The sequence below is a fragment of the Calliphora vicina genome, chromosome 2 (genome assembly GCF_958450345.1).
Source record: "Calliphora vicina chromosome 2, idCalVici1.1, whole genome shotgun sequence".
NCBI lineage: Eukaryota > Metazoa > Arthropoda > Insecta > Diptera > Calliphoridae > Calliphora > Calliphora vicina.
This window is the reverse complement of record NC_088781.1, coordinates 13018911-13044367: the sequence shown is the minus strand read 5'-3', so window position 1 is coordinate 13044367 and position 25457 is coordinate 13018911. Positions and strand designations below refer to the sequence as shown.

Sequence of the window (25457 nt, the reverse complement as noted above, 5' to 3'; positions counted from 1 at the left end):
GTTCTAGTTCAGTTCTAGTTCAGTTCTAGTTCAGTTCTAGTTCAGTTCTAGTTCAGTTCTAGTTCAGTTCTAGTTTAGTTCTAGTATGTGAGCAATTTTTTAGCTATTATATTAGTCCTTTCTGCCTAAATTTGATGATATTGATGTAGACGACATCAATACTGTCTGGTTTCAGTGATCAGAATTCGACCCCTAGATCGCATGATTTAACATCATTAGATTTCTTTATATGGAGTTATTCAAAAATCGTGTCAACAAGGAGTTTTACTGGGAAACTCCCTGTTTTGAAATTTCTCTTTCTACCAAACGATAAATACAAATAAAAAAACTTTTGATTATAATTCGATTATTTTTTTATTTACTTTTGAATATTAATTTATAATAGTTAAGAATTTGTTTTTTATTTATTTAAATTGTGAAAAAAATGATGCAAAATTAAAAATGAAAAGAAATTATAATAATAGTTAAAGACCTAAAATTAATTAATAGTGATCTTATGCAAACAAATTCGTATAGTTATTAATTTAATTAAAACTAAACAATTTATAATAAGAAGAAACAAACTTAAATTAATATAGAATCTAAAATAATAAAATAAAATAAATACATAAGTATTTTATTGTTTTTGTTTTCTGTTTAAAGTATTTTGTTTTTTTTTGTTCATAAGTGACTATAAAATATTACTAGGTAAATTTAGAATACTTATAACAATGGTGGTTTAACTATGATTTATTTGAAAAAATCTTGTTTTGTTTTGTATTTTGTTTGTAATTATTTAATATTAACTGTACATTTTACATAGAGAGGAGTTAAACGGTTGCAATAATTTATTAAAGAAATATTTAGTTAAATGAAACAATAACTATTTAAATATATTTACTTTAAAGTTTGAGTGTGTTGGTATAAATAACTTATTTTATGTTATTAATTTATTTATTAATCATCCTCTAAGATTTCATTAGCCTCAGTAGTTTTGGATTGATGATCATTAGTTAAATCAGCCGATGAGGGCCGGGAAACCGATAGCTCATTATCATTATCGCTGGCATTGTAGTCGGTATCATTTTCTGCATTGCCTATGCTGGAGGGTGTATATAAGTCCTCATTGTAGGTGACACGATCCATGAAATTGCGTATTTCATCGAAATAGGAGTCCTCACGATCGGCCTCATTTGAACTGGGCGAATCACTGATGGCCAAACCCAGACCCGTGGTATCCGATTCATGTTTCTTCAAATGCCGATCCAAGTTGGTTTGCTGGCCAAAGCAACGATCACATAAATGACATCTGAAAGGTCTTTCTTTGTTGTGTATATTGCGTACATGCCGTTGCAGATTTGAGGAGATGCTAAAAGCACGATCACAATATTTACAGGTATAGGGTTGTTCGCCGGTGTGAGTTCTCAAGTGGCGGGTTAGATTGGCCGACCGGGGAAAAACTTTGCCACAGAACTTGCAGGTATAACGATCTTTCAATTTGCCCGCTTGGGCTACTTGTAGAGCGCCGGCAGAAAGGCCCCTCAAGGCTTCATGAAACATGGGTTCGGCTGCAAACTGCTCTTCTCTAGCGCGTAATGCATTGGCCTCTAAAGACGGCCGCTCGCCCATTAGTCCTAAAAAAGGGAACGGACGTTGAAATGTGGATTCCAATGCATGTGTGCGATAGATTTCATCGAGCAGCATGGGATGTATGGGCCGTGGACAAGTGGGCAGGGAGGCTGAAGTATTTTCATGGGCTGCCGTACTGCTGACATTGCAGGGTGGTGAGGGAGAGGGTGTGGGTCCTGGAGAGGCCGTGGGAGTGCGACTGCTGTTTACCGAGGAGTTGAATATTCTTTGCTTTTTCGGAGGTTGCTCATAACTGTCCGCATTGCTTAGTTCTTCATGGGCTATGGGACTGATATCTCGAATATTTATTATAGAGGAGTTGTGGTCAACAACTCTTGTAGATTTCTGTTCTGCTGACTGTTGACTAAAATTTGAATCAATACTGCTTCTTTTGCGCGAGACACTTAGATCCAAAGGCAGTTCTGTATAGGCGGTTTTTGCCTCCGCTTCATGGTGAGGAGACACTGAGACAATGTCAATGGATTTCTTTAAGGAAAATAGAGAGATTTAATTAATATTTTATTATTTAAATGAAAATTAAGTTTCAAACTTACCTTATCATCCTCATTCATTCTCAAGGAGACCTCTTCTTCCTCCTCTTTTTTCAATTTGTGGTCCGTTTCTTTTTTTATATCATGTTTAGTAGTTTTTTCTTTGGTCTCCAGGGACTCTTCATCAGAAGAAAAACGCTGTGCTTCTTTCTTATATTTTATATGATTACTATCAGCTGAATTTCTTTCACGTTTCAGCTTTTGCTCCATTTCGAATTTGGGAAAATAGAGACCAAATGCTTCTTGATTTGCTGATGTATTTATGTGTTCCTTGGCTGGACTAACGGCCAGGGAGTTGGTCTTATTACTGTTGTTATTGAGGTTGTGGTTGAGGGCATTTGCTGGAGGCTGGCATCTCAGCTGCTGCAGTTTAAAGTCCATATTGGGTTTTGAGAACATGGGTGCAAAATTTGAGGTTTGGGTAGCGGCCGCCTGGGGAAACATGCCCTGCAAACCAAAGGCAGCAGCAGCCGGAGGAAATGCCGGAAAGAAGGTGGAACGCCAAAACAAAAATGGATTCGGTGGTGTAGTCATGTTGTTGGCTAAATTACCGTTTACTCCTGATGATCTTGTTTGTGTGGGAGACTGATTCTGAGTTTGATGATGCAAAGAGTGTGCTAAACTGGGTGGCAAACCTACTCCCGCCGGTGGTACGTTGGTAGAATCACAAAATCTTTTGTGTTTGGACAAAGAGGTAACCGTACTAAAACTTTGACCACACTTGCTGCACTTTATCTGCATGCGACAATCGGCATGCATGCGCCTGTGTCGGCACAAATTCGAGAACTGCGTATAGGCTTTGAAACAGACCTCACACTGGAAGGGTTTGACGGAGGAGTGTATGTGCGTGTGTTGTTTAAGACCTGATGAGGTAGCAAATGTTTTACCGCACTCAGGGCAAGCGTGACTTCTGGCTCCAATGTGGTGGTTACGAATATGTCGCTGTAAATTCGATGGATCACAAAATACCTGCAAATGGTCAAGAAAGAAGAGATTTTTTATTACAATTTGATTGATGTGTATGGTTTGTTGTCTTGTATATGAGTATTAATGGCTTACAGTTTCTAAGCCAAGTTGTTTAAACCTCTAACAATAATAACAGGCCTAGCTACCGTATAGACAATGACAAGCCTTAAAATAAACCGAAGAGTAAACCTTTTGAGCAGCAATAGAAGAGTGTAAAAAATCTCGTTTGAGGACAAATAATTAAAATTTGAAAAAAACCCTCTTTTTCAAACGCTTAACAGCAAATGAAACGATAACGAAATGTGTAATTAATCAATCATACAGCGATGTTTATTGAATGAAAAAAAAACTACTCATAGCCAACACAACTACCGCCTTAGATTAAACTCATACCTCTCGCGTACTGCTCACAATTACATATTGTATTTGTTATATTGTTTCGATTTCAATTTCAATTGTATAATTCATAGAAGACGAAGCAAATAAACCAAAAAATAAACCAAATTTGAATAAAACAGCATTTCGAGTTTAAGAGCAGATTAGGCCGAAGAATACCCAGTCAAACAACCAATCAAGATCAAACAGCCAAGTCAGCTAAACGCTGAAACACCTACTCGCAACAGCACTCTAATACTTATTACGAATCGATGGCCATCAATTGTAACAATTGTCGTTTGATAAAACAATGAAATTCAAACATCCAACAGTTACCAACAAAAAATTATTAAAAGAAACCAAAACGAATTCAAATCATTTCTAAAACTTAATAAAAAATAAAGCATTCAAGTTTCAGCATTCATTTGCTACTCCTTATACTTAAGAGCCAGCTATAGAAATCCTCTACTTTAGGGCATCCTTCATTCGTTACTGCCCCACTCACTCTTACTCTTTGCCAGCTATTGTCTTATTTTTTTTTTCTAGCTTTCTGTTGTTTGCCTAATCATGCTGTCATAATGTTCAAGATTTTCAAATTTCTATACACAAAATATTTTTCTGCTTGAGCATTTAAATTTTGTGTATCTTTTCATAAACCAACAAAAAAGATTAATAAAAAAAACACAATTATTGTTTAGCTCGTGCTGCTTGACTACTATTACAGAATTTGAAGAAAAAAAAAAAAAACCAAATCAAAGGAGTTTTAATAAGTGAGGGGGTGTTCAAGCTTTTTGCTTGTCAGCTTAATGTGGTATTTTCTTCTTTATTTTGGTAAGATGCTGCTCATGATGGGTTAATGTTGACGACATTGCTAAAGATTGAAGGTTTTTTTAGAGAGATATATTCTTGATTAAACAATAATATTCCATCAATCGAACTTGAGAATTTTGCTATAACAGACTGTTGTAATAATGCTCGAGGTGCTGTGATTCTTACACATCAGTGGTCGTCATAAAGAGAACATGGATTATAATAACTTGTTCTTTCGAACCAGCTGTTTATTGTGATTTATTGTAAAGTTTACTTGAGTAAGTCATGAGTTTTAGAAGAGAGAGGAAGAAAAAGAGGAAAATCCTTCCAATCTCCTCTCCTCTATCTTCTATAAATTCAAGACTTGCTCATGTAAACTTGACGTGTGGGAACCAGTATTTATTTGACAGTTGTGTATAAACATCTTTATAGCTAAACGAACTTGTTCGTGGCCTGTTGGCTATGAGAGCCGACCACTGCTACAGGTTAGTTTCTAAGTAAATCGATTTGATGGAAATAATTTCTATAATTCATATAAGAATGGTTTGATTTTTTAAATGCTTTCGATAATAACTTTTCCGGATGATACTGTAAAGCACTTTCATTTTTCAAAAATGTTTGATACAATAGACAGCGTATCTTTTGAACGCGATTTCTGTTCTCAATAACTTATATGTCATTTTGAAGAGTATATATCTGACATTTATTCTCTCATAGTTATTGAACATTGTAGTGCAAACAACAAAGTTTTTTTTTGCTTCGAATATGTTGAATTTGGTCCAACAAAGCGTCACATGCGGGAAGTTTTGCTTTACTTCTTTAATGTGAAAAAATTGCCGCTGAAGCCTATCGATTGCACACCAAAGCTTATGGTGAATGTTTTCCATCGGTTTCAGAGATGGTTTGTTCGATTCAGAAGTGCAGACTTTGATACGGAAGACAAATATGGCCCAGGCCATCCAAAAAAGTTTGAAGACTAAGAATTGGAGGCACTATTCCATTAAAATTGTTGTCAAACTCAACAAGAGCTTGGAATATCATTGGGAGCTACTCAATCTGCTATTTCAAAACGTTTGCAAGCAGCAGGATTCATCCAAAAATATGGAAATTGGGTACCATACGAATTGAAGCCGAAAGACCTCAAATGATTTTTGAACGCTATAAAAGAAATCACTTTTGCACTGAATCATTACATGCAATGAAAAATGGATCCATTACGATAACCCGAAGCGTAAGAGATCGTATGCACGTCCAACCAGTCGAATCCACACCCAAGCCAAATATCCATGGCGCCAAGGTAATGCTCTGTATTTGGTGGGAGCAAAAGGGTCCTATATATTTTGAGCTGCTGAAATCTGGCCAGATCATCTCAAGGTTCCTGTACTGAACGAAACTGATTCGTTTGCAGCGAGCATTGGCCGCAAAGCCGCTCAGAAACCGTAATATTCCATCATGACAACACTCGGTCACATGATACAATACCTGTCAGGGAGTTTTGCTTTACCCGCCTTATATTCCAGACCGTGCCCCTTCCGATTACTATTCATCGATGCAGAACGCTCTTTTTGGCATACGATTCACTTTAGAACAGTGTATCCGATATTGGCTTGACTGATTCCTTTCCTCAAAAGATGAACAGTTCTTTTGGCTCGTAATCCATATTTTGCCAGAAATATGGGAAAAGGTCATAGCTAACTTGAATAAATTTTTAACTTTGGGACATTTTTCAATCAATCTCCATCATGATCAAGCAAACAAAATCTCTAGAATGAAGTGAACCGACACAGACCTGGTACTGTGATTGGTTCCTTAGTGGTAGGAAACGGTTTTAGTTCTAATGCGTTTTATGAAAGGGATCATGGCCTTGTATAAACTGTAGCTCATTAGAGTACATGTACCGTAACATTTACATTCTTTACAAATTGTATTATATTTCTAAATAACTCTTTTTTCCTTTCTACCGCACTTTAGTTTCAATAGAATGCTCATCATACTGATTTTTTGTAAAGGTTAATTATTTGTATGATATTTTTATTAGAAAATGATGGTATACTTAGTTCATGAAGACATTTGTAATACTTTTAAATTATTCATGTTTACCTAAAGAGTACCAACATTAATTAACCTGAGCTCTTGCTCAAACATTTGGTCAACTGACAACTGAAAATAATCAGCAGGTTGTCATTACTTTGTATAAACATACTGATGAAAACTATAGGAATAGTAAGGTACTTGCTACTGACAACTTGCTTCTTAGGTCATGCAGACATTTCAGCAAATGTTACAAAAATGTAGGCGTGGTCATCATGCCCAGACTATAATTTTGAAAAGATATTAAGAACAAATTTGAATTGTAGTGCCTATTTAAGGCCCCCACTATCTCACAAAAAATGTAAAAAAATAACTAATACAAGGTATGCTATTTGTTCATAATACTGATGATGATGAGAAGAATATTTCTATTGATCTAAACTTTAAGCGAAACCTTGTTCAAAATCCATTAAAATAACTTTGTTATTAACAGAATAATGAAAGAAAACCTATTTCAATACAACATGAAAATGATGGGCATCATCAAGATGAAATCAAAGCAGCAGATGAATAAAAAAAATAAGAAAAAAAAGAAATATTGTCATAAATTACATGAGTATGAAGAAAAGCCTTTTAAAAAACATACCAATCGAATGGAATGGAATGGAACACACCTTAATTTGTTAGCAACAACATATTTTCTTACTTAAACTACTTTATTTCTTTTTTTTATAATTTTTTTTTTTTTGGTATTGGACGTTTTATATATTGGTACTGGAAATGATGTCTAATTGCTGAATATTTTCCTTTAACTTGTTATTAACTGTGTTTTTTGTGGGGAGTTTGAAACCAGATTTTTTTTTTAAAGTCTTTTGTTTGTTAGATGTGGTGTTATGTTTTTTTATATATAAAAAAAATGTATCAAATTGTTTTAATGGCCTTTGGGTTTATTTTTTTTTTGTATGTTAGAAATCAAAAGTTGCTTCTATATAAACTTTGATAATAATTTAATTTCATTTGTTTAAAGTTGATCAATCTTCACACTTTTTTGTAAAGTGGTGTGACAAACCACTTACTTTTTTGGATTTTTTTTTTCAGAATTAACAATTGAAGCTTTTTGAAAACATTGAAATTTATAAATAGAGTGAAGTGTCGTGATCACATTTATTCAAAATAAACCAGAGCTTGTTAGTAATCCATCAAAATTAAACAAGAAATACTATAAATTGACAATTATTACAAAAAAATAAAATTTATATCGAAAAAATAGTTTTCAAAAGCTAAATTTAGATAATAATACTTGAATCTCAAACTGGTTTTGAGTAAACAAATTTAGAAGATCCGTTAAGTATCTAAACAAATGAACATACAGTTCTCTATACAAAAACTCTCATTGCGGGACAGTTTTCTATATAAAAACTGTCCTGGCGATATTGTTTTCTTTACAAAACTGTCTTAGCGAGACAGTTTTCTATATAACAACTGTCTTGGCAAGACAGTTTTCTTTACAAAAACTGTCTTAACGAGACAGTTTTCTATACTAATCTGTCTTAGCGAGACAGTTTTCTATACAAAAACTGTTTAACGAGACAGTTTTCTATACAAAAACTGTCTTAACGAGACAGTTTTCTATACAAAAACTGTCTTAACGAGACAGTTTTCTATACAAAAACTGTCTTAACGAGACAGTTTTCTATACAAAAACTGTCTTAACGAGACAGTTTTCTATACAAAAACTGTCTTAACGAGACAGTTTTCTATACAAAAACTGTCTTAACGAGACAGTTTTCTATACAAAAACTGTCTTAACGAGACAGTTTTCTATACAAAAACTGTCTTAACGAGACAGTTTTCTATACAAAAACTGTCTTAACGAGACAGTTTTCTATACAAAAACTGTCTTAACGAGACAGTTTTCTATACAAAAACTGTCTTAACGAGACAGTTTTCTATACAAAAACTGTCTTAACGAGACAGTTTTCTATACAAAAACTGTCTTAACGAGACAGTTTTCTATACAAAAACTGTCTTAACGAGACAGTTTTCTATACAAAAACTGTCTTAACGAGACAGTTTTCTATACAAAAACTGTCTTAACGAGACAGTTTTCTATACAAAAACTGTCTTAACGAGACAGTTTTCTATACAAAAACTGTCTTAACGAGACAGTTTTCTATACAAAAACTGTCTTAACGAGACAGTTTTCTATACAAAAACTGTCTTAACGAGACAGTTTTCTATACAAAAACTGTCTTAACGAGACAGTTTTCTATACAAAAACTGTCTTAACGAGACAGTTTTCTATACAAAAACTGTCTTAACGAGACAGTTTTCTATACAAAAACTGTCTGGGCGAGACAGTTTTCTAAACAAAAACTATCTGGACGAGACAGTTTTCTACACAAAAACTCTATTGGCGAGACATTTTTCTATAAAAAATAACTTGTTGTGTCTCGATTTTGTAGTTAGAAATAATTTTTCAGAAAACTCGATTGAATTTTTCCTCCTATCATTAGAATTATTACAATTAATGTTCAAAACTTACCTTGGTACAATTTTCACAGGGATATTTCCGTATCTCGTTGTGCTGCAATGCACGATGTTTCAGTAAAAGCGGTCGATGACAGAAACGCTGCGAACACAATTCACAGAAAAATTCGTCTTTACGAAAATGATGGGCACCCACCAAATGATCGTCCAAACTAAAATGAATTAAAATAGAAAAGAAAATAATAAATATAATTAGCTAAACATTAAGCAACATGTGTCAAAATTCACATTTCATTTAGTACAACACAAAATTGAAGTTCAATATTTACAGATTGAAATCTCTATGACATGAAAACAAAATATATGTACAACACCCTGGCCAAAGAAAGAAAGAAAGAAAGGCGTTCAGTATTTGCGTTATTTCAGTAACTCCCACAATTTTTTTTTTTGCCCCAAACATTTACATCTGATAACAGCAAAAAAATAAACCCATCCAAATCTAAAACTAAGTGTGCCATGTCATTTTAGTTTTCTCTGTGATTTTTTTTCTATATTTTTTATACGAAGGGGTTTTTATTTGCTACCTGAAATTTACTAATACAAATCATAGGGTTTCATCAGTTCGTGTTGCTGTCACATGTCCTTTTTTCACTTGAATATTGAAGGGAAGTTATGCCAAGTATTATTATCCGCTTGATATTTACTTAATTTTAATTTTGGTATTATTTAAAATAAACCTATTGGTAGTGTAGCAATTTTCATAAAAGTCAAAGAGTAAAATTAAGTATTTCTGTCTGTTAGCATACCTTCCCTTAATATGCAACTACTCTACTTGTCGTGTGAGAGTGAATGAGTGTTTATAAGGTTGTTAGTTAGTTTTCAGTTTGAAGTGACTTTTATGTTTTATGATGATGATGATTTTTGTGATTTGTCAATTGCGTGTTGTTGAAAAATCAAAATTGTCCATTAACTGTATTATTGGAGTGTAGTGTACTGTAGTTTAGTTTAGTTCGCCTGACAAATCATGTCAAAATATATAATAAAAACAAACATAGATTTATACTTTGTATTCAAATATTGTAACTCTTCTATACATATTTGTATATTTAAATTTAAATATTCTAATTGTTTGAATCATATTAATGCAATTATTTTACTAGTTTTTTTTTTTGCAAATGTAAATAAGTCATCAAATATTTATTTGTTGTTTATAAAACAGACTTGTTTTAGAGCAAATATTTAGCAAATTTGTTTAAAAATGATTAACACTTTCGTTTTGATTTGTAAAGCAAGAGAAGCTTTAATAGTTTTAAATTTGATTTTAAGCATTTTGGAATCAAAAGTATTACAATTTTTAAAAGAGGTTTAGTAGCAAGGCAAATCATAAGATAAATACATCAAACTTTAATTACAAAAACCTATTCAACAGAAAATAATATTTGAAAATAACAAATATATCGGGACAAGGTCAAAGGTCAGATTTTTTAATATTTGTCATTGATTCCAAAAATTTATATTTAAGTGAAGCTTGAAATTACTATTAATTAAAGCCTTAAATTACTATTAAAAAATAAAACTTCTTAATGGAAATTGTATGGTATTAGGGGTCAAAATAACCCCCAACAAATTTCGGTGCCCGAAAGGGTTAATTTTAAAAGTTTTCTTATGTAAAAATTCTGGTTAAATTATTTTAATATTCTTAATTTATTAAATAAATTTTTAAGCAGCCGCTGTATTTTTTTTCATTTCAACATTTTGGGGGCATTTTGACCACAAATATATTAAAGACATATTCTGCAGAACATTTGAAACTTTCTGTATACAAAAAATATTTAATGAAACCTAAATGGAACATCCAGAACTCTGTACTTACAGGGTCTAAGATGCGATATTTTTAATTTTTTTAATATAATATGACAAAAAAATTTTATATTTTGTAGAATTTTTTGAATAATTTTTAAAAGAAGCTGAACATCTAGAATTAGTTATAAAAATTAAAGAAACAATAAAAAAATTAAATTAACCCTTTTTTGCTTGTGGGGTAAAATGACCCCCAGCATATTTTTGTTCTTTCAAAAATTGTATTACATATTTTGTTATCATTACTAAAGTTTCTTAAGTTAATTTAGAATTTTCTGTAAGCAGTCGTTGTTTTTTTAGTTTTTAAAATTAAATCAAAAGACCCCCAAAAAAATGTCGGAGTTAATTTGGATTTTTTTTTTCGGAAAATTGATAAAAATAGTAGCCAAACATCTAAAATTAATTATAAAAACGGAAATTTTTAAATTAAACCTTTTTGGCGTGGGGGGTCTAAATGACCCGCAAAAAAATTTTGGTTCTTAGAAGGGTTAATTTAAAAAATTTTATTTTTTGGTTCTCTTTATAAAAGTTTCTTAAGTTTATTTACAATTTTTTGTAAGCAGTCATTGTTTTTTTTTAAGTTTTTACATTTGTGGTCAAATAACCCCCGAACAAATTTCGACGAACAAACACCATTTTTCGCAGTTAATTGGGAATTTTGTAGAAAATTGATAAAAAGATGAACATTTTTAAATTAACACAATGACCCCCAACTAAATGACCCCCAACTTATTTTGGTTCTTAGAAGGATTAAATTCAGAAATTTTATTTTTTGGTTCTCTTTACTAAAGTTTCTTAAGTTTATTTAAAATTTTTTGTAAGCAGCCGTTGTTTTTTTTAAGTTTTTATCATTTTTGGCCAAATGACCCCCAACAAATTGGGATGCAATTTGGAGTTAATTTGGATTTATTTATAAAATAAATGAAAATTAATTTTGAAAACTAAAATTTTTATATTAACCCTTTTTAGCTTGTGGGGTCTAAATGACCGCCTAACAAATTTTAGTTCTTAGAAGGGTTAATTTCAGAAATTTTATTATTTAATTTATAATTTTTAACAATATTATTAAATATTTTTAAGTTCATTGGCTACATTTCTTATACAGCCTGTGCATTTTTGGGCAATTTTAAAATTTGGGGTTAAAATGACCCCAACAAATTTAGCTTCATTACACTTTGACACATTGAAGCCAAATGTTTATCATTTTTGTAAATTGAGAGATAATATTCTGCTATAGTATTGCTTAATCCAGCCTTATTATAGAAGAGTTTGGCTAATAAAGAAATTATTGCCAAATATCATTTAGTTGTGTTGACCAAATTTAGCTTGTTTCAAACCTATTGCTGGTTTATCAACTGATTCTATAGTGTTACAACAGTAATCTATGCATCATACATTAAAATCATTTATTTTTCCGAAGATCTTTCGTTAAAAATTTATATTAATTGGTAGTATATCGTTACGAAAAACGATAAAATGGAGCTTAATCTTAGTTTTCTAGTTTTGTATATTTGATTTATTCTGTAGTTTATATTGAATATTCTTCATTGGCCTTATTTAACCCTTTTTTTATTATTTTAATTTCTTCTTTTGTTGTTTTTCTTTTAAAAAAACCTATTCAATCATTTTTAATTGCTTAACCGCAGAGGTGTGTTGATGAGTAAATGACAAATTAATAAAACTAAATCATTAAACACTGTATAGACATAGTAATTATCACCTAGAGCATGTTTTAGTATAATCATAGGGGGTTCTTCCAAATTAATTACTCCCTAAGGGATTTTGTCATAAGGAACATTAAATCGATTGTTTATAAATTATATACAAGAATTTTATTTAAGTTTGTTTGTACATACTCTTGTAATTCTATAAAGACTTTATCGCACACTTCACAGCGTATATCAAAACCATTTTCATCATCACTTTGTTCACTTTTTATTTGATCGGATGACTTGTCTTTTTTGTAATCGTCTTCACGGTTTAAATTTGATCCATAAAATGAGGCTGTAAGATGAAAAAAAGAAATATAGATTTTTAATAATTTAAATCATTATTTTTAATATGGAAGTAAAGTTTTATATGCTAAATGGGTAAAGTCTTTAAATTATAAAATACAAATCTGGGATAATTAAAATGCTTATTTTTTAAAGTTTGCCAAATATGCTAAATAGTTTAACTCATTAAATTACTAAATGTAATAAAGTGATGAAATATGCTTTTGTTTTCAAATTATAAAGTGTAGAAAAGTAATAAAATATTTTACATTCAGGCTTGTTTTTTCACTATAATTTCCTATTAGGCAGTTGAAATTACAACAATATTCAAAATTCTGTTAAAATAGGTTTTTTATTTTAACGTATGTTAAGAAATATGAAGTGATTCTTCATCTGGAGAACATAATGCTCCTTTTCCCCTATAGGGCTGATTGTTTTTTTAAATAACATTTTTGAATTTTTTGAATATAAAAACAATTGCTTTTATTTACAAAAACATTAGTAAAACTTAAACTGAATTGTAAATTATAAAAATCCAAGGAAATGCTTTCCATATAAAAATTTTCCGAAGACTCCAAAAGCTGAAGTTAACATATTTGGCATATAAGACTTGGTGATGACTGACTGACTGGCTGATATTTTACAACTTTTTTGATGGGCCATCTATTAAGTTGTGGCAATAATTTTAGGAGAGGAAAAAATACATTAAAATAAATGGTCTTACTGACAAAGGAAAGTAGCTTATTGAACAAATGGAATCACAAACTTTGATTGAGAAAACTTGTATGAAATTTAATTTTAGGTAACTTTTAATTTAACCCATTTTAGCCCACTCTATTGAGCAAACAAAATCCACAAATTTTATTAAAAAATTATTTAAAATTTCATTTTTATAAGCTGTTGAAGCTGGTAACTTAATTTAATCCATTTCTAAGCCACTCGGTTTGTGAAAATCTGAATAATATTTCAGGAAAAATAAAAATTTTCCAAAAGTGGTGATAATATATTTGGCATATAAGACTTGGTAAAACACTTCACTTAAACAATAATTTTAAAAATTATTAATTTTTTTTGAATTTTTAACAAAATAATTACTTTTTTTATGAGAATCAGGGGTTTAGTTTTTTTTTAATTTAATAATTTCAATTACTTTGTTGTTGCTTCTTTAATTTAATTTTTATTAAAATTACTTTAACAATTTTATATTTAAGGCACTTTGTTTATTTATTTTCAGGACGATCTACAACCGAACTCTTCCGTTTCCGTTGAACAAGTGTTTGACCATTGAATCCTTTTAAGCGTCAAGTGTCCTTTATGTGAAGCTTTCTGTGAGTTCTTTTTTTCACTGTTAATGCTTCAAAAAACACAAGGACTTTGGGAGTTTATTGTGTTTTCATGTGTGTTAATAACTAGAAACACTCATTGTCTATATTTTTATTTTTTATTCACTAAACACGTAAACATATTCATATAAATAAATGTGAATAGATAATTGGCCTTTGTATTTAACGTATGTCTATATAGGTACCAACAAAACAAAAAAAAAACACCCTCATCTCTACCTTTTCAAATACAAACATTCAATAATATTTGCCCATAACACCCCTAAAAAACACAGAACGCCGAGCAAACACCTGAATAGTTGGTATAGAATTTAAGGAAAAAGAAAAACCTCAAAGGACTCTAGTTTAAAAATGGACAAGTGTGTGTTGCATTACTAAACTACAACTAAATATGTAGGATGTTTGCATACGAAGTTTAAGAGCTTCTTGTTAAAACACAAAAATCAAATTGACCACCAAAATATATGAACAAGCTAAAGTCAAACGTTTTTAGAAACAGGTACTTTTGTGTTCGGGTCAGCTTTAGGGGATGTTGGTTGTATTTTTGAGGTCGCAAAGATTTCTAAAAATATGTTTTGGCTACGCTGGAGTGATTTTTACCCTGTCTTGTTTCATTTGTATTTGAATTTTCTTATGGCCCAGATGGCCATTTAAGGTGGTTGTTTAGCCACTTGACTTTTTCCAAAGGGTACTAAGGCTAACTTAGGCTAAGGTTAACATTTAAGGATTTTTCATTTTTATTATGAACTACTTTTCACCAACACTAATTATTTGTTAAACCCAACAGGCCAAACAAAAAGAGGGTTCAAAAAGTCAACATTCAAACTAAAACGATGACATAAAGTTGGGTGGTAAATTGAGTTACCTTAAAAAGAAGGCACCTGTTTCAAATTCCCACGCAATTTTATAAATATTTTTAAAAAACCGTTACTTTATAAAACAATATTAATCATTTTCCTTAAAAACTAACAAAATCTATTTAAAACTAGCCCCCTTGTTAATCCTTTTTGCTCTTTTTAAAATGATTTCTAAACCCTTTCATTTTGTTACTTGACATCTTTATACTCTAAATACTTAATGATTTTTTTCCATGTCTCTATAAATGAAAAATGATTTCTCTCTCTTTAACTATCTATCCAACTGTCACTTTCTCCTGCTATCAATTTGACTTATAACTAACGATTGATGATGCAAAAAATCGCCTAGAATAAAAAATGATCTTTCCAATACATCTTATATAGAATATTTCTGTTTTTTTTTTATTAGAGATCAACTCGTTAGAGATAACATTACTAGTAGATACATTTTATACATAATATATTTGTAATAATGACACATGTATGTATGTGCCTGCCACATATTGTTTTGTCATCAATTGCAAAAACAGTAGTCATTTGGTTTAGTGATTTGACTTGGGCTTTTGTTTGCCAAAATGATTGATGATCAAATATTGCTTTTAACAGTGTGGAAATTAATGATGACTGACTGGCTGATGTTTTATCCCTTTTTTTGGTGGGCCATTTTAGATTTAATTAAGTTGTGACGATGTAAAGTTTTTAATGATTATGAGAGAGGAAAAACTTAGTATTAAACTAAATGGTTGACAAATGACAAATTATAGTAACTTATTGAACAAATAAAATCACCAGCTTTGATTGATAAATATTGCATCAAATTTAATTTTTGGTATCTTTTAATTTAACCCATTTTTAGCCCACTCTATTGAACAACCTAAATCCACAAATTTTATTCAAAAACTAGTTGACCGCCACGGCTTCGCCCGGTAGCATTTACTAATGTTAGTTCTTCAAGTTTCTCCAACCCACATACACCTGGCTGTTCTTATTTATTTGCAAATAAAATATCTAAATTTGTACTGCATACTTTAGGGAGCTTTTTTATTACAGTTGACTGGACTAAAAAAAAAAAATTTCCGAGTTTTACCAGGAATTTTTTAATTTTTTTTTTCTTTACAAACCATCTCTTGAAAATTTTGAATCGAATAAAAAAATCACGTGATGCCATTACATACATGGACTATTTCATTTTTATATATATAGAAGATTATTTCAAATTTCAAGTTTATAAGCTGTTGAATTTGGTATCTTTTAAGTTAATCCATTTTTAACCCACTCGGTTAGTGAAAATCTATTAGTTGTAATACAATAATTTCTGAATAATATGTCCAGCAACATAATAATTATAATAATACTGAACATTTGTCTAAAATAGCTACCTCTGGGGGTCTAAGTAAGAAGATCTTTTAATTGAAAGTTTGAAACTTAACCCTTTTATGAAAAAAAATTATGGAGTCATTTTGACCTTAAAGTGTTAATTTTCTATTTTTTTTTTAGTTTTCTATAACAACTTCAGATTTTTTGTAAACTTTTTTAAATTTTAGCTCTCATTTTTGGATACATTTGCTTCAGAAAAAATTTCAAAAACTCTTTGGTGTGTAAAAAGTGTAAGCGAAACTTTGAAAATGAATCCTTTTATGCTAAAAAGGAAGGGGGTCTTTAGACCACCAATACATTAAAGTGTTTAGTTTCTATTTTTTTTTTTTGCTGTTCCATAACAATATCAGACTCTTTGTGTAACTCCTCTTAATTAAATTTTGAAAATTAATCATTTTATGTAGAAAAAAGTAAGGGGTCTTTTGACCACCAATACTTTAAAGTGTTCATTTTCTATTTTTTTTTTGGGTTTTTATAACAATTTCAGAGTTTGAGTAACTTTTTTTAAATTAAAATTCGAAAATTAATCCTTTTATGGCACAAACTGGTTGGGGGCCTTTTTGTCCCCAAAGTACTTTAGCTGTTAAATGTTGATTTTTTTGCTTTCCATACAAATTTAAGACCTTGTGTAACATTTTTAAAAGGTTTCATTAAAATTTTTTAAAACAAATTTTTTTTTGAGTTTTTTTTTAAAAGAAAATTTATTTTTTTTACAGATTTCTATAAAAATTGTGAAAAATAATTCATGAATTTAGAAAAAATAGTTGGCTGGTAAAAATATGAAAAAAAAAATTATCATTTTTGGGGGTCCAAAATGACCATCCCACCATTAAACCTTAAAAACACTAATTGATTTAATATTTGATCATGAAGATGTATTTATTATGGATTTTGAAAAGCTACATTAGAAATTTATGCTTTTTATAGAAAAACTGTTAAGGGTCTTTGGCTTTCTATATTAAATTTAAGCTTTAAGAGAATTCAAGTTGAATGCAAGTGTAATTCAAGCCTTTAATTATAGTCTAGCAATTGAATTACAGTTGTATTGCACTTTATTTCAATAGCATTCTCCAGTAAAAAGGAAACATAAATTCAAGCCATAGGTTTTTTTTTTTGAAAAATATTTAATTTTTCAAATATTTTTCAAGTTTAAATCATAATTACATTTGCATTCAAGTCAAATTCCAACAAAATGTTCAATTGCTTGAATTTTTGGGGCTTTGGTGCTTACTGGGCACATTTAAAGAAACAATATTAATAATATTAAGTCCCTTTGTCACAATCTCTGATTATTATTTTTCGAAACAATATACTTTCAATTAATCGTCACGATAAAAAATAAACAGAGATTGAGAAAATGGGGCTAAATGTTTCAGATATTCTTTCAAAATAGAACAAGATATTTTGGTTTCTTAAGGGATGTTTGTTGAAACATGAGAAATCATAAATTTGTATTAGAAACTTATAAAATTAATATAAAACCTTTGAGGCTCTTGCGGTTAAATTGCTTAAAACTGTAAAAGTTTTCAAAATATTCATAAGAAGTTAAAGAACTTTAGAAATGGAGTTACAATTAAATTCGGCTTGGATCCCTACATATATAAATTGAGTTAGATTACATAGAAAATATTTGTTTTGGGAGTCCCCAAGGGGTCGTTTTCTAAATATATGTATTCCTTTATAGATAAAACTTGGTATGTCAATAGAGCAGGAGTTAGGCTTTCAGAATACCGCTAGAATAGATTTGAAATTGAATCACTAGTAATGCTACAGTGGAACAAAGTTGAGCACTGCGAATGTAATAATTCGTTTACAAATTTTAAATAGTTTAAAATCTTTTCTAAAAAAAAATTAATTTTCATTCAAAATGTCTAATAAATGTTTTAAATTGTAATGGGAAATGGTTCCAAAACAAACTTCATTTAAATTAAATATTGTTACGAAATTGTATTATTCAAAATTATAACACTTTTAACCGGTTTAAAGTTGCATAATGTTTTTATTTTATGTTAACAGCAGTTAACATAGCTGTGGAACATACAACATTGAATAAATGCTTTGAGTTGAGCATTGTTTGTAAGTATGGCAACACTAAATGATTAAGCTGCTAACATTAACATCGAAAGCTCTGGAATTCGAATATACTAGTTTGAAGATCATTGTCGAAATAGAGCTTTCAAGAAACATCTAGATGGTAATGCAGTGCATATAAATTCGCCGTGAGACTACCAACCAGTGAGTCTAATTTAAAGTATCGTTAAGTAAAGACAAATTAACTTCCTTAAAGTGTGCTGTGTAATTTAAGTGTGTGTATTAAAAAAACATAGTTGTTGTGTAAATTTGAATAAATAAAGAGTTGTAACAATTTTAAACTACTAAACTGCTTTTATTTGCAATCAAAAGTATCCGGTTTATTTAATGGAAATAAACCACAGTTTTTAAAAGGTAAAAACGTAAAAATATTTTTAAAAATCAAACAATTTTGAGCACGTTACAAATTTTCCAAAACCTACTACTTTAGAATAAGTATTCAATTAACTTTTAAACTAATCCTTTGCTTATGTTAAGTGCAATTCACATATTCAAATTTCTAGCCGGCTTAAAATTTTGAAAAAAATAAAAAGGCTTTAAATGTAGTTTATATAAGTACAAGGATTTTTTCAATTGACACGAGTCTTTGTAAAATATTCTAAAAATTAATCCCGCATTTTTTCTAGAACAGTTTTCAAAAATATAAGTATTTATTTATAATTTTAATCCTCAATTGTGTTGAACAAGACAAAAACCATTATCAAAAACATGAAATAAACATTAACGTGCTGCTAGTGTATCATGATTACACTGATCTTCATTAAAGATCGCAAAGCAGGAAATTTGTTACATGGGCTTGCATCATGCAGCAGCAAAAATACAATGCATGAGTTTTATTTATACGGGAGGATTAGGATTGTATCAAATAAAGTTTGACAGTCATAAAACTGTTGTTAAGTTGGCGGTGATGTGTTGATTTAGCAGTGTTGTAGATGATGATAAGTCTCCCTCTACAGTTTCTATTTATGATTTAAATGGTATTAACCAAACATTTTTTTAATAACAAATGAAAACATGTGTGTTGTTTGTTGGCTGCCTACAAAATCATGTGGTCGTTTTTGAATCAAACACACACAACTCTTATACACATTTGCAGGCAATTAATGACAGTGTCCTTTTGCTCTTAACACATTGGCAGTCATGTCCTAATTCACACTTTTGTTGCCTGCTACCGTGTGGCTGGCTGGCTGGCTGTGTGTGTACGAGCATGTGCCTTTTTGATTGTTTCCGTTTTTGATTTGTTGACAAAAGGGTGCTGCTGAGCCCTTATAATCTGTTTGACAAACATTATATCAATTTAATGTCATATTTTCATGGGATTGCACAAAGACAGAAACATGAATTTTGAATATGATACGAGTGAGTATCATTGATCATTTCCAGCAAAGAGCATGAGAAGGTGGTGGATTTTTGTCAGCATCGTTTGCATGTAGTTTCTTTTTTTTTTTTTTTGGTTTAATAATTGTGTAATCAACAAATATTGTTTGGGTATTGCAACCAAAAACTTGCAGCCATAAAAAGCCCTTATAAAATGTCTGTACATTCAAAGATTCATTACTAAATTGAACCTTATTTTGTGTGTTTAATTGTCATTAGCTGTGTCTATGTACGTATGTATGTGACACTTTTGAACGCGTGCCTTGAACAAAGTCACGCATTTAACACATCTTAGTTTAACTCTCGGTAGGCAAAAGCCTGCAGCAGTACCTACATTGAGTAGGAAAAACAATAAAAAAAATTTAACACAATTTTTGTTTGTTTCCCAGTTGTCTCTGCTAATTGTTTTATGCAGTAGATTACTACGACTACTTCTACAACTACTGTTTTCCATCTGAGCAGCCTTTTAGTTGTGGTTTGGTTTAGTTTTCCTCTGAGTTAAACTTTACACTCGAACCCAGTCATTCACTCAGTCAGTCACAGCAGAGAGTCCAGCTGTGTTGATTCCCACATTTATGACTGTGTGGCGTCAAGATCAAAAACATTAAAATGCTGAAGTTGAGGTACGTGTCTTACAATCTTATAATCTTGTTTGCGTAATGTGTATTTGTTTTTTTTTAGAGTTTGTTTTGGTTTATTTTATTACATTTATTTGTACTGAACATATTTTCCTCAATATAGGAAATTGATGTTTATCTCTACAATTGTTTTAGTTTTTTTTCGCTCTCAATTTTTGGAACATGCAGAGGATAGAAAAATTTAAGTGAAACTCGTAAATAAATAAGAAAACATGAGATTTTTTAAAATGTCTCCTAAATTTTGTCTAACTTTCTGCTCACGCGAAAATCTGGAATTTTAATTAAATTTTTCCAAATTTCTAATAATGCTGAGTATAGGGTATACATGGCAAAATATACCACAATACATCTGATTTAATATTAATACATTTATACTATTTAAATTTTTGAAAATTTCTGAAAATTTTTTTAATACTTGAAATGACCAACTTTGGTCCTCTATAGCGCTCTTCGTTTTTAACTTTGAAATGTTTTCAAGCTTGACTCTGAAAGCTTAATTCCTGTACTATTGACATACCAAAATATATAGATCAGGGATTAGTATTGCAGAAGTTTTACACATATATTGTAAACGGGGTAACTGAAACAATCTTACCCTAGATGTCCTACTTTGGACCAAAGTAGCGCGTCTTGTGTTTCGGATTGAAATGTTTTCAAGCTTTATTTTGAAAGCTTAACTCCTGTACTATTGACATACCAAAATCTATAGATAAGGGGTTAGTATTGTAGAAGTTTTACTCATATATTTTAAATAACCCCCGGGGGAACTTAGACAACCCAATGAATTTTTTACTAAAAATAGATAGTTCTCTTTCTTTAACATGTTGTAGATATGAAAAATTTAAGTGAAACTCGTAAATAAATCTTCGACATAAAGAAAACTTGAGATTTTAGGATTAGTCAACTTAATTTTTAAACTATTTGTCCAGCACTCTCGAAAATTTGGAATTTTATTTAAATTTGTAGAAATTTATTATACTATTGCTGAGTGTAGGGTACATGACAAAATATACCCTAATAACCTTAAATGCTTACACAAGGACTATTCAATATTATTAAATTAAAACTATTTAAATTTTTGAAAAAATTTTCTTAATCAAGGTGTCTTAGTTTGTGCTCAAGCTTTATTCTGAAAGCTTAACTCCTGCTCTTTTGCCATACCAAAATCTATAGATAAGGGATAAGTATTGCAGAAGTTTTACTAATATTTTGTAAATGACCCCCCGGGGTACTCGAACAACCCAATGATTTTTTTAGGTATTGGATGTATGAAGTATTGGCCATTGTTAGCTATGATATTTTCCCATTTTTCTGGCAACATATGAATTCCGAGCTAAAAGAACTTTTGAGCCAATACCTGCTTTTGTATGAATCCTGCTGCTCGCAAACATTTTGAAATTGCTGATTGTTTAGCTCCCAATGATTTTGCAAGCTCTTGTTGAGTTTTACAAGAATTTTCATGGAGAAATGCCTCCAATTCTAGGTCTTCAAACTTTTTTGGCTGGCCAGGCCGATCTTTGTCTTCCGAGTAAAAATCACCACTGCTGAACCTCACAAACACGTTGAAACCGTTGAAATACATTCACCATAAGCTTTGGTGAGCAATCGATGTGCTTCAGCTGCACTTTTTTCAAATTAAAAAAGTAAAGCAAAACTTCCCGCATATGACGCTTTATTGGTACATAATTTTAAAACAAATTATGCAATAGTTAAGGAAAATTTATGACCTTACATAGTTGGTCTATGAATAATAAGTATAGAAATGCCTTCCAGAATTTTTTATTATATAAAATCCTTTACTGTATTAGCATTCTTTCAAAAAAAACTTTTTTTGTTTCGTAAAGTAACCGTTTTTGCTAGAAATTTTCCCAAAGTCTAGAATTTTTTAACGATGGGGTGTTTTGTTTTAATTTAAACATTTTTCCAACCCATCGAAACACCTTTTCACTTCAATTGTAACGTATTTTCTTTGGTGACTTTAACAGAAACAAAAAATCAACTTAAAAGAAGTCATGCTCAGGTGCCTACACATTGAACGGCCAATGCAAATGTTCAGTGCAAAGTAAGAAGAACAACCTTGACTAAAAGACATATGGCACGACAATAAAATTAATGCGTTATTAAATTTAAATTTTGCCACGAAAAAGGGTGGGAAAACTAAAAACCAAAGAAATTTCTTCTAAAAGTTTTAGCATTCTAGTTTTTAAATTATTTTAATGTAATTTTTCTTAAAAAATTGTAAATTCTAAATTTGACTTACCATTATCACGTTCACTTCTATCATCACTGCTATGTATTGAGGAACCATTGTGCATTTCTCCATTCGCCAATAATTCATTGTGCTCGTAGAGGGTTTTGGACCGGCCGTCAATAATAATCTCTTCACCAGCCTCAATATCACGATTAGATTCATACCAAAGCTTTAGTTATTATGAAAAAAAAAACATTTATTATTAAAAATATTTAAGCAAAATTAATAATATGGATAATAAACTTACACATCCCGCCACATAAAAATTATTAAAATTAGCCTCTTTTTCACACTCCAAATTGGAGGAAGTACGAATTTTCTTTAATAACAACTTAACTTCGGGCGAGGGTTCCAATAGGCTACGTATATGGGACATGGGTAAGATCTGCAAGTAGAAAAAACAAAATAAATTTTTTATAAAAATATTTTTAAGAAAAATATGTAAATAATATAAAAACCAATACAAATTTATTAAAATCTTTCTGAGATAAATAAACAATATAAAAACTAATACATTTAAGGAATAATTTTGTAACAATTATTCTTCCTTCATTGAAAACATTTACATTTTTCTATTTTCGTTGTGTACCTGGTGCTGCCATCTACTGTTTAGTAGCGAAACATTTTAGTTAACGGTTTATCAACGCCATGTTTTTACTGTGGTAGTTAGTTAAATGGTTTGTGTCTTTGCTGTAGCAATGTTAATTTAACAGAATCATGTTGTATTTTATTGTTTTCATATTGTAAGTTAATTTTAAACGTCTGTTTTTCTATAGATTTTTGTATTAAATTTTCTATGAGAGATTTTTCTTGATTAATTTCTGATTTGTTAGAAAATCAAAGACAAAGTTTTCTTTTACAAAGTCCAACAAAGAGTATAATTTTATCTGTTACAGGTCAGGAAAAAAAAACAAATTTTACTGATTCTGTTAGAGTAACTTTTATTTTTTAACAAAATTTTGAAAAAAATTTATTTAGGAAATTAAAAATTTTAATTGAAATTTAAAACAAATGATATTTAAAATTAAGTTGCTTGTAAAATATTGAAGGTTTTTAAGGCCCAAATTTTGTAAATCACGTCACCAAAGTGATATTTATATGGAAAGCAAAACCAAAATTTCAAAAATTTTAAAAATTTGTTTTTGTTTTATATACAAAATTTTCGAATTATGAAAGGCAAATCAACGCTTGAATTTTTGTGCGTTTGTTCTGTTAAGAATTTGTATATAAAACAAAAACAAATTTTTAAAATTTTTGAAATTTTGGTTTTGCTTTCCATATAAATATCACTTTGTGACGTGATTTACAAAATTAGGGCCTAAATTAAAATCAAAAACTGTTATGAATTAATTATAAAAGAAAATTTTATGGAAGCAAAAATAACATTTCAATGTAAAATAGTGCAGCCAATTGAAAATGTCATGTGAACAGGAGAATATGAGAACATTTTTCAAACGAGCCTTTCCCCTAAAAGGTGTCAATTAAAGTCCTTTAAATTGACAAAAGGAAAAGATATGCTAGACATATTCATGGCTATTCCTGTTCTCACTTTCACCATTCTCCGTATTTTTGGAAGCATAATTACAACAATATTATGCAATTTCTTCAGCATATCTAATTATAAATGTTTAGACGTGATTGTTCTAACCTTAATTATATAATTTTAGAAACTTTAATATAAATATTGTTGTAATATGCTTCCAAAAATACCGTGAATGGTGAAAGTGAGAACAGGAATTGCCATGATTATATATCATTGGATAGGTAAGTGTATCTTCTTTTCTAAAATGTTTAAAAAATTCATTTATTCCGAAATTCCTGGAATACTTTGTATTTAACCATTTATATATATAATATAAATCAGCAAATAAGGACCCTAGATCCAAGAGTACTTACTTAATACAATGTTTGTATTGAAGAAGAATTTTAAATTAATTTTGGAAAATAGTTTTTAAATTTACTCTTTTAGGCACTTGCTCATTATAAAATAAACTTTTTATTTATATACATAATTAAATATGTATTTATGATAATTTTTAAATTAACTTTGGGTCAAATTAGTTCAAAAATTATTTAGGGACAGTTTGTTCTCAGTATTATAAAAAAAACGTTTATTAATCCTTTAGACTAATATCTAAATCAGCCAGGGTATTGTTTTTTGTGCCCTCAGTGGTAAATTAATTGATTAATACACAGAGAATGTTCACGAACATGCTTTGTTGCTAGGACTAAATGGAATCTCTCTTTGTTGAGAGTTCAGTGGGTAGTTCGTTTTGTGTTTGCGTAAAATAACGATTAATGTTCGTAAAACAAGGCTGTTTTTGGTTACCATTTACTTAAATTTAAAATCTTCCTTAACTATTCTATTCCTAATTTTTTTCAAGTCGCTTTAATATATGACTTGTTTTATGCCCAGCATTTGTCAGCCATTACCACTGTGCCTCTTATGATATATGAATTGAGCGTGACAGCAACCTTAAGTTGTTATTAAGGTAAATGCCATCCCTACGAAGACAATGACACGACTAATTAAAAAAGGGAAACCACAAAAAGAAGCGTACAAGACACAATTCAGTAGCCACCACCACCTAACTACTGTAAAGAGTTTTTGAAGAAACAAGAACAAACACTTGTAGGCTTGAGACAAAGGCAAAAAACAATTAAGCAGGAACATGAAGACACAGACGTCAGCTAGTCTAGGAGAAAAGAAAAGACACATTTTTAAAACAAGCCAGAGACATATTACCCCAGAGTATTTGTTAAAAGAAAATAGATAACACAAATCAATGAAGCCTAACCATATGTGTCCCAGAAATAAAAATAAATTTTACAAATTAT

General features: G+C 30.1%; 1 protein-coding gene across 2 annotated transcripts in view; it reads right to left on the bottom strand.

Moving 5' to 3' along the window:
• Positions 1–836: 836 nt before the first annotated feature.
• Positions 837–25457, bottom strand: part of ham (hamlet) — an 82965-nt gene continuing 58344 nt past the window's right edge. Inside the window, exons 3-8 of one of the 2 annotated variants that reach the window (XM_065501276.1) lie at positions 22867–23004; positions 22629–22788; positions 12548–12695; positions 8887–9043; positions 2163–3128; positions 837–2094 (exon numbers count right to left, since the gene is read on the bottom strand). In XM_065501276.1, coding sequence (XP_065357348.1) covers positions 937–2094; positions 2163–3128; positions 8887–9043; positions 12548–12695; positions 22629–22788; positions 22867–23004 — 2727 coding nt within the window. In that variant the 3' untranslated portion in view covers positions 837–936. The remainder of the gene's footprint in view (positions 2095–2162; positions 3129–8886; positions 9044–12547; positions 12696–22628; positions 22789–22866; positions 23005–25457) is intronic. The other variant, XM_065501277.1, reaches the window with a different exon arrangement.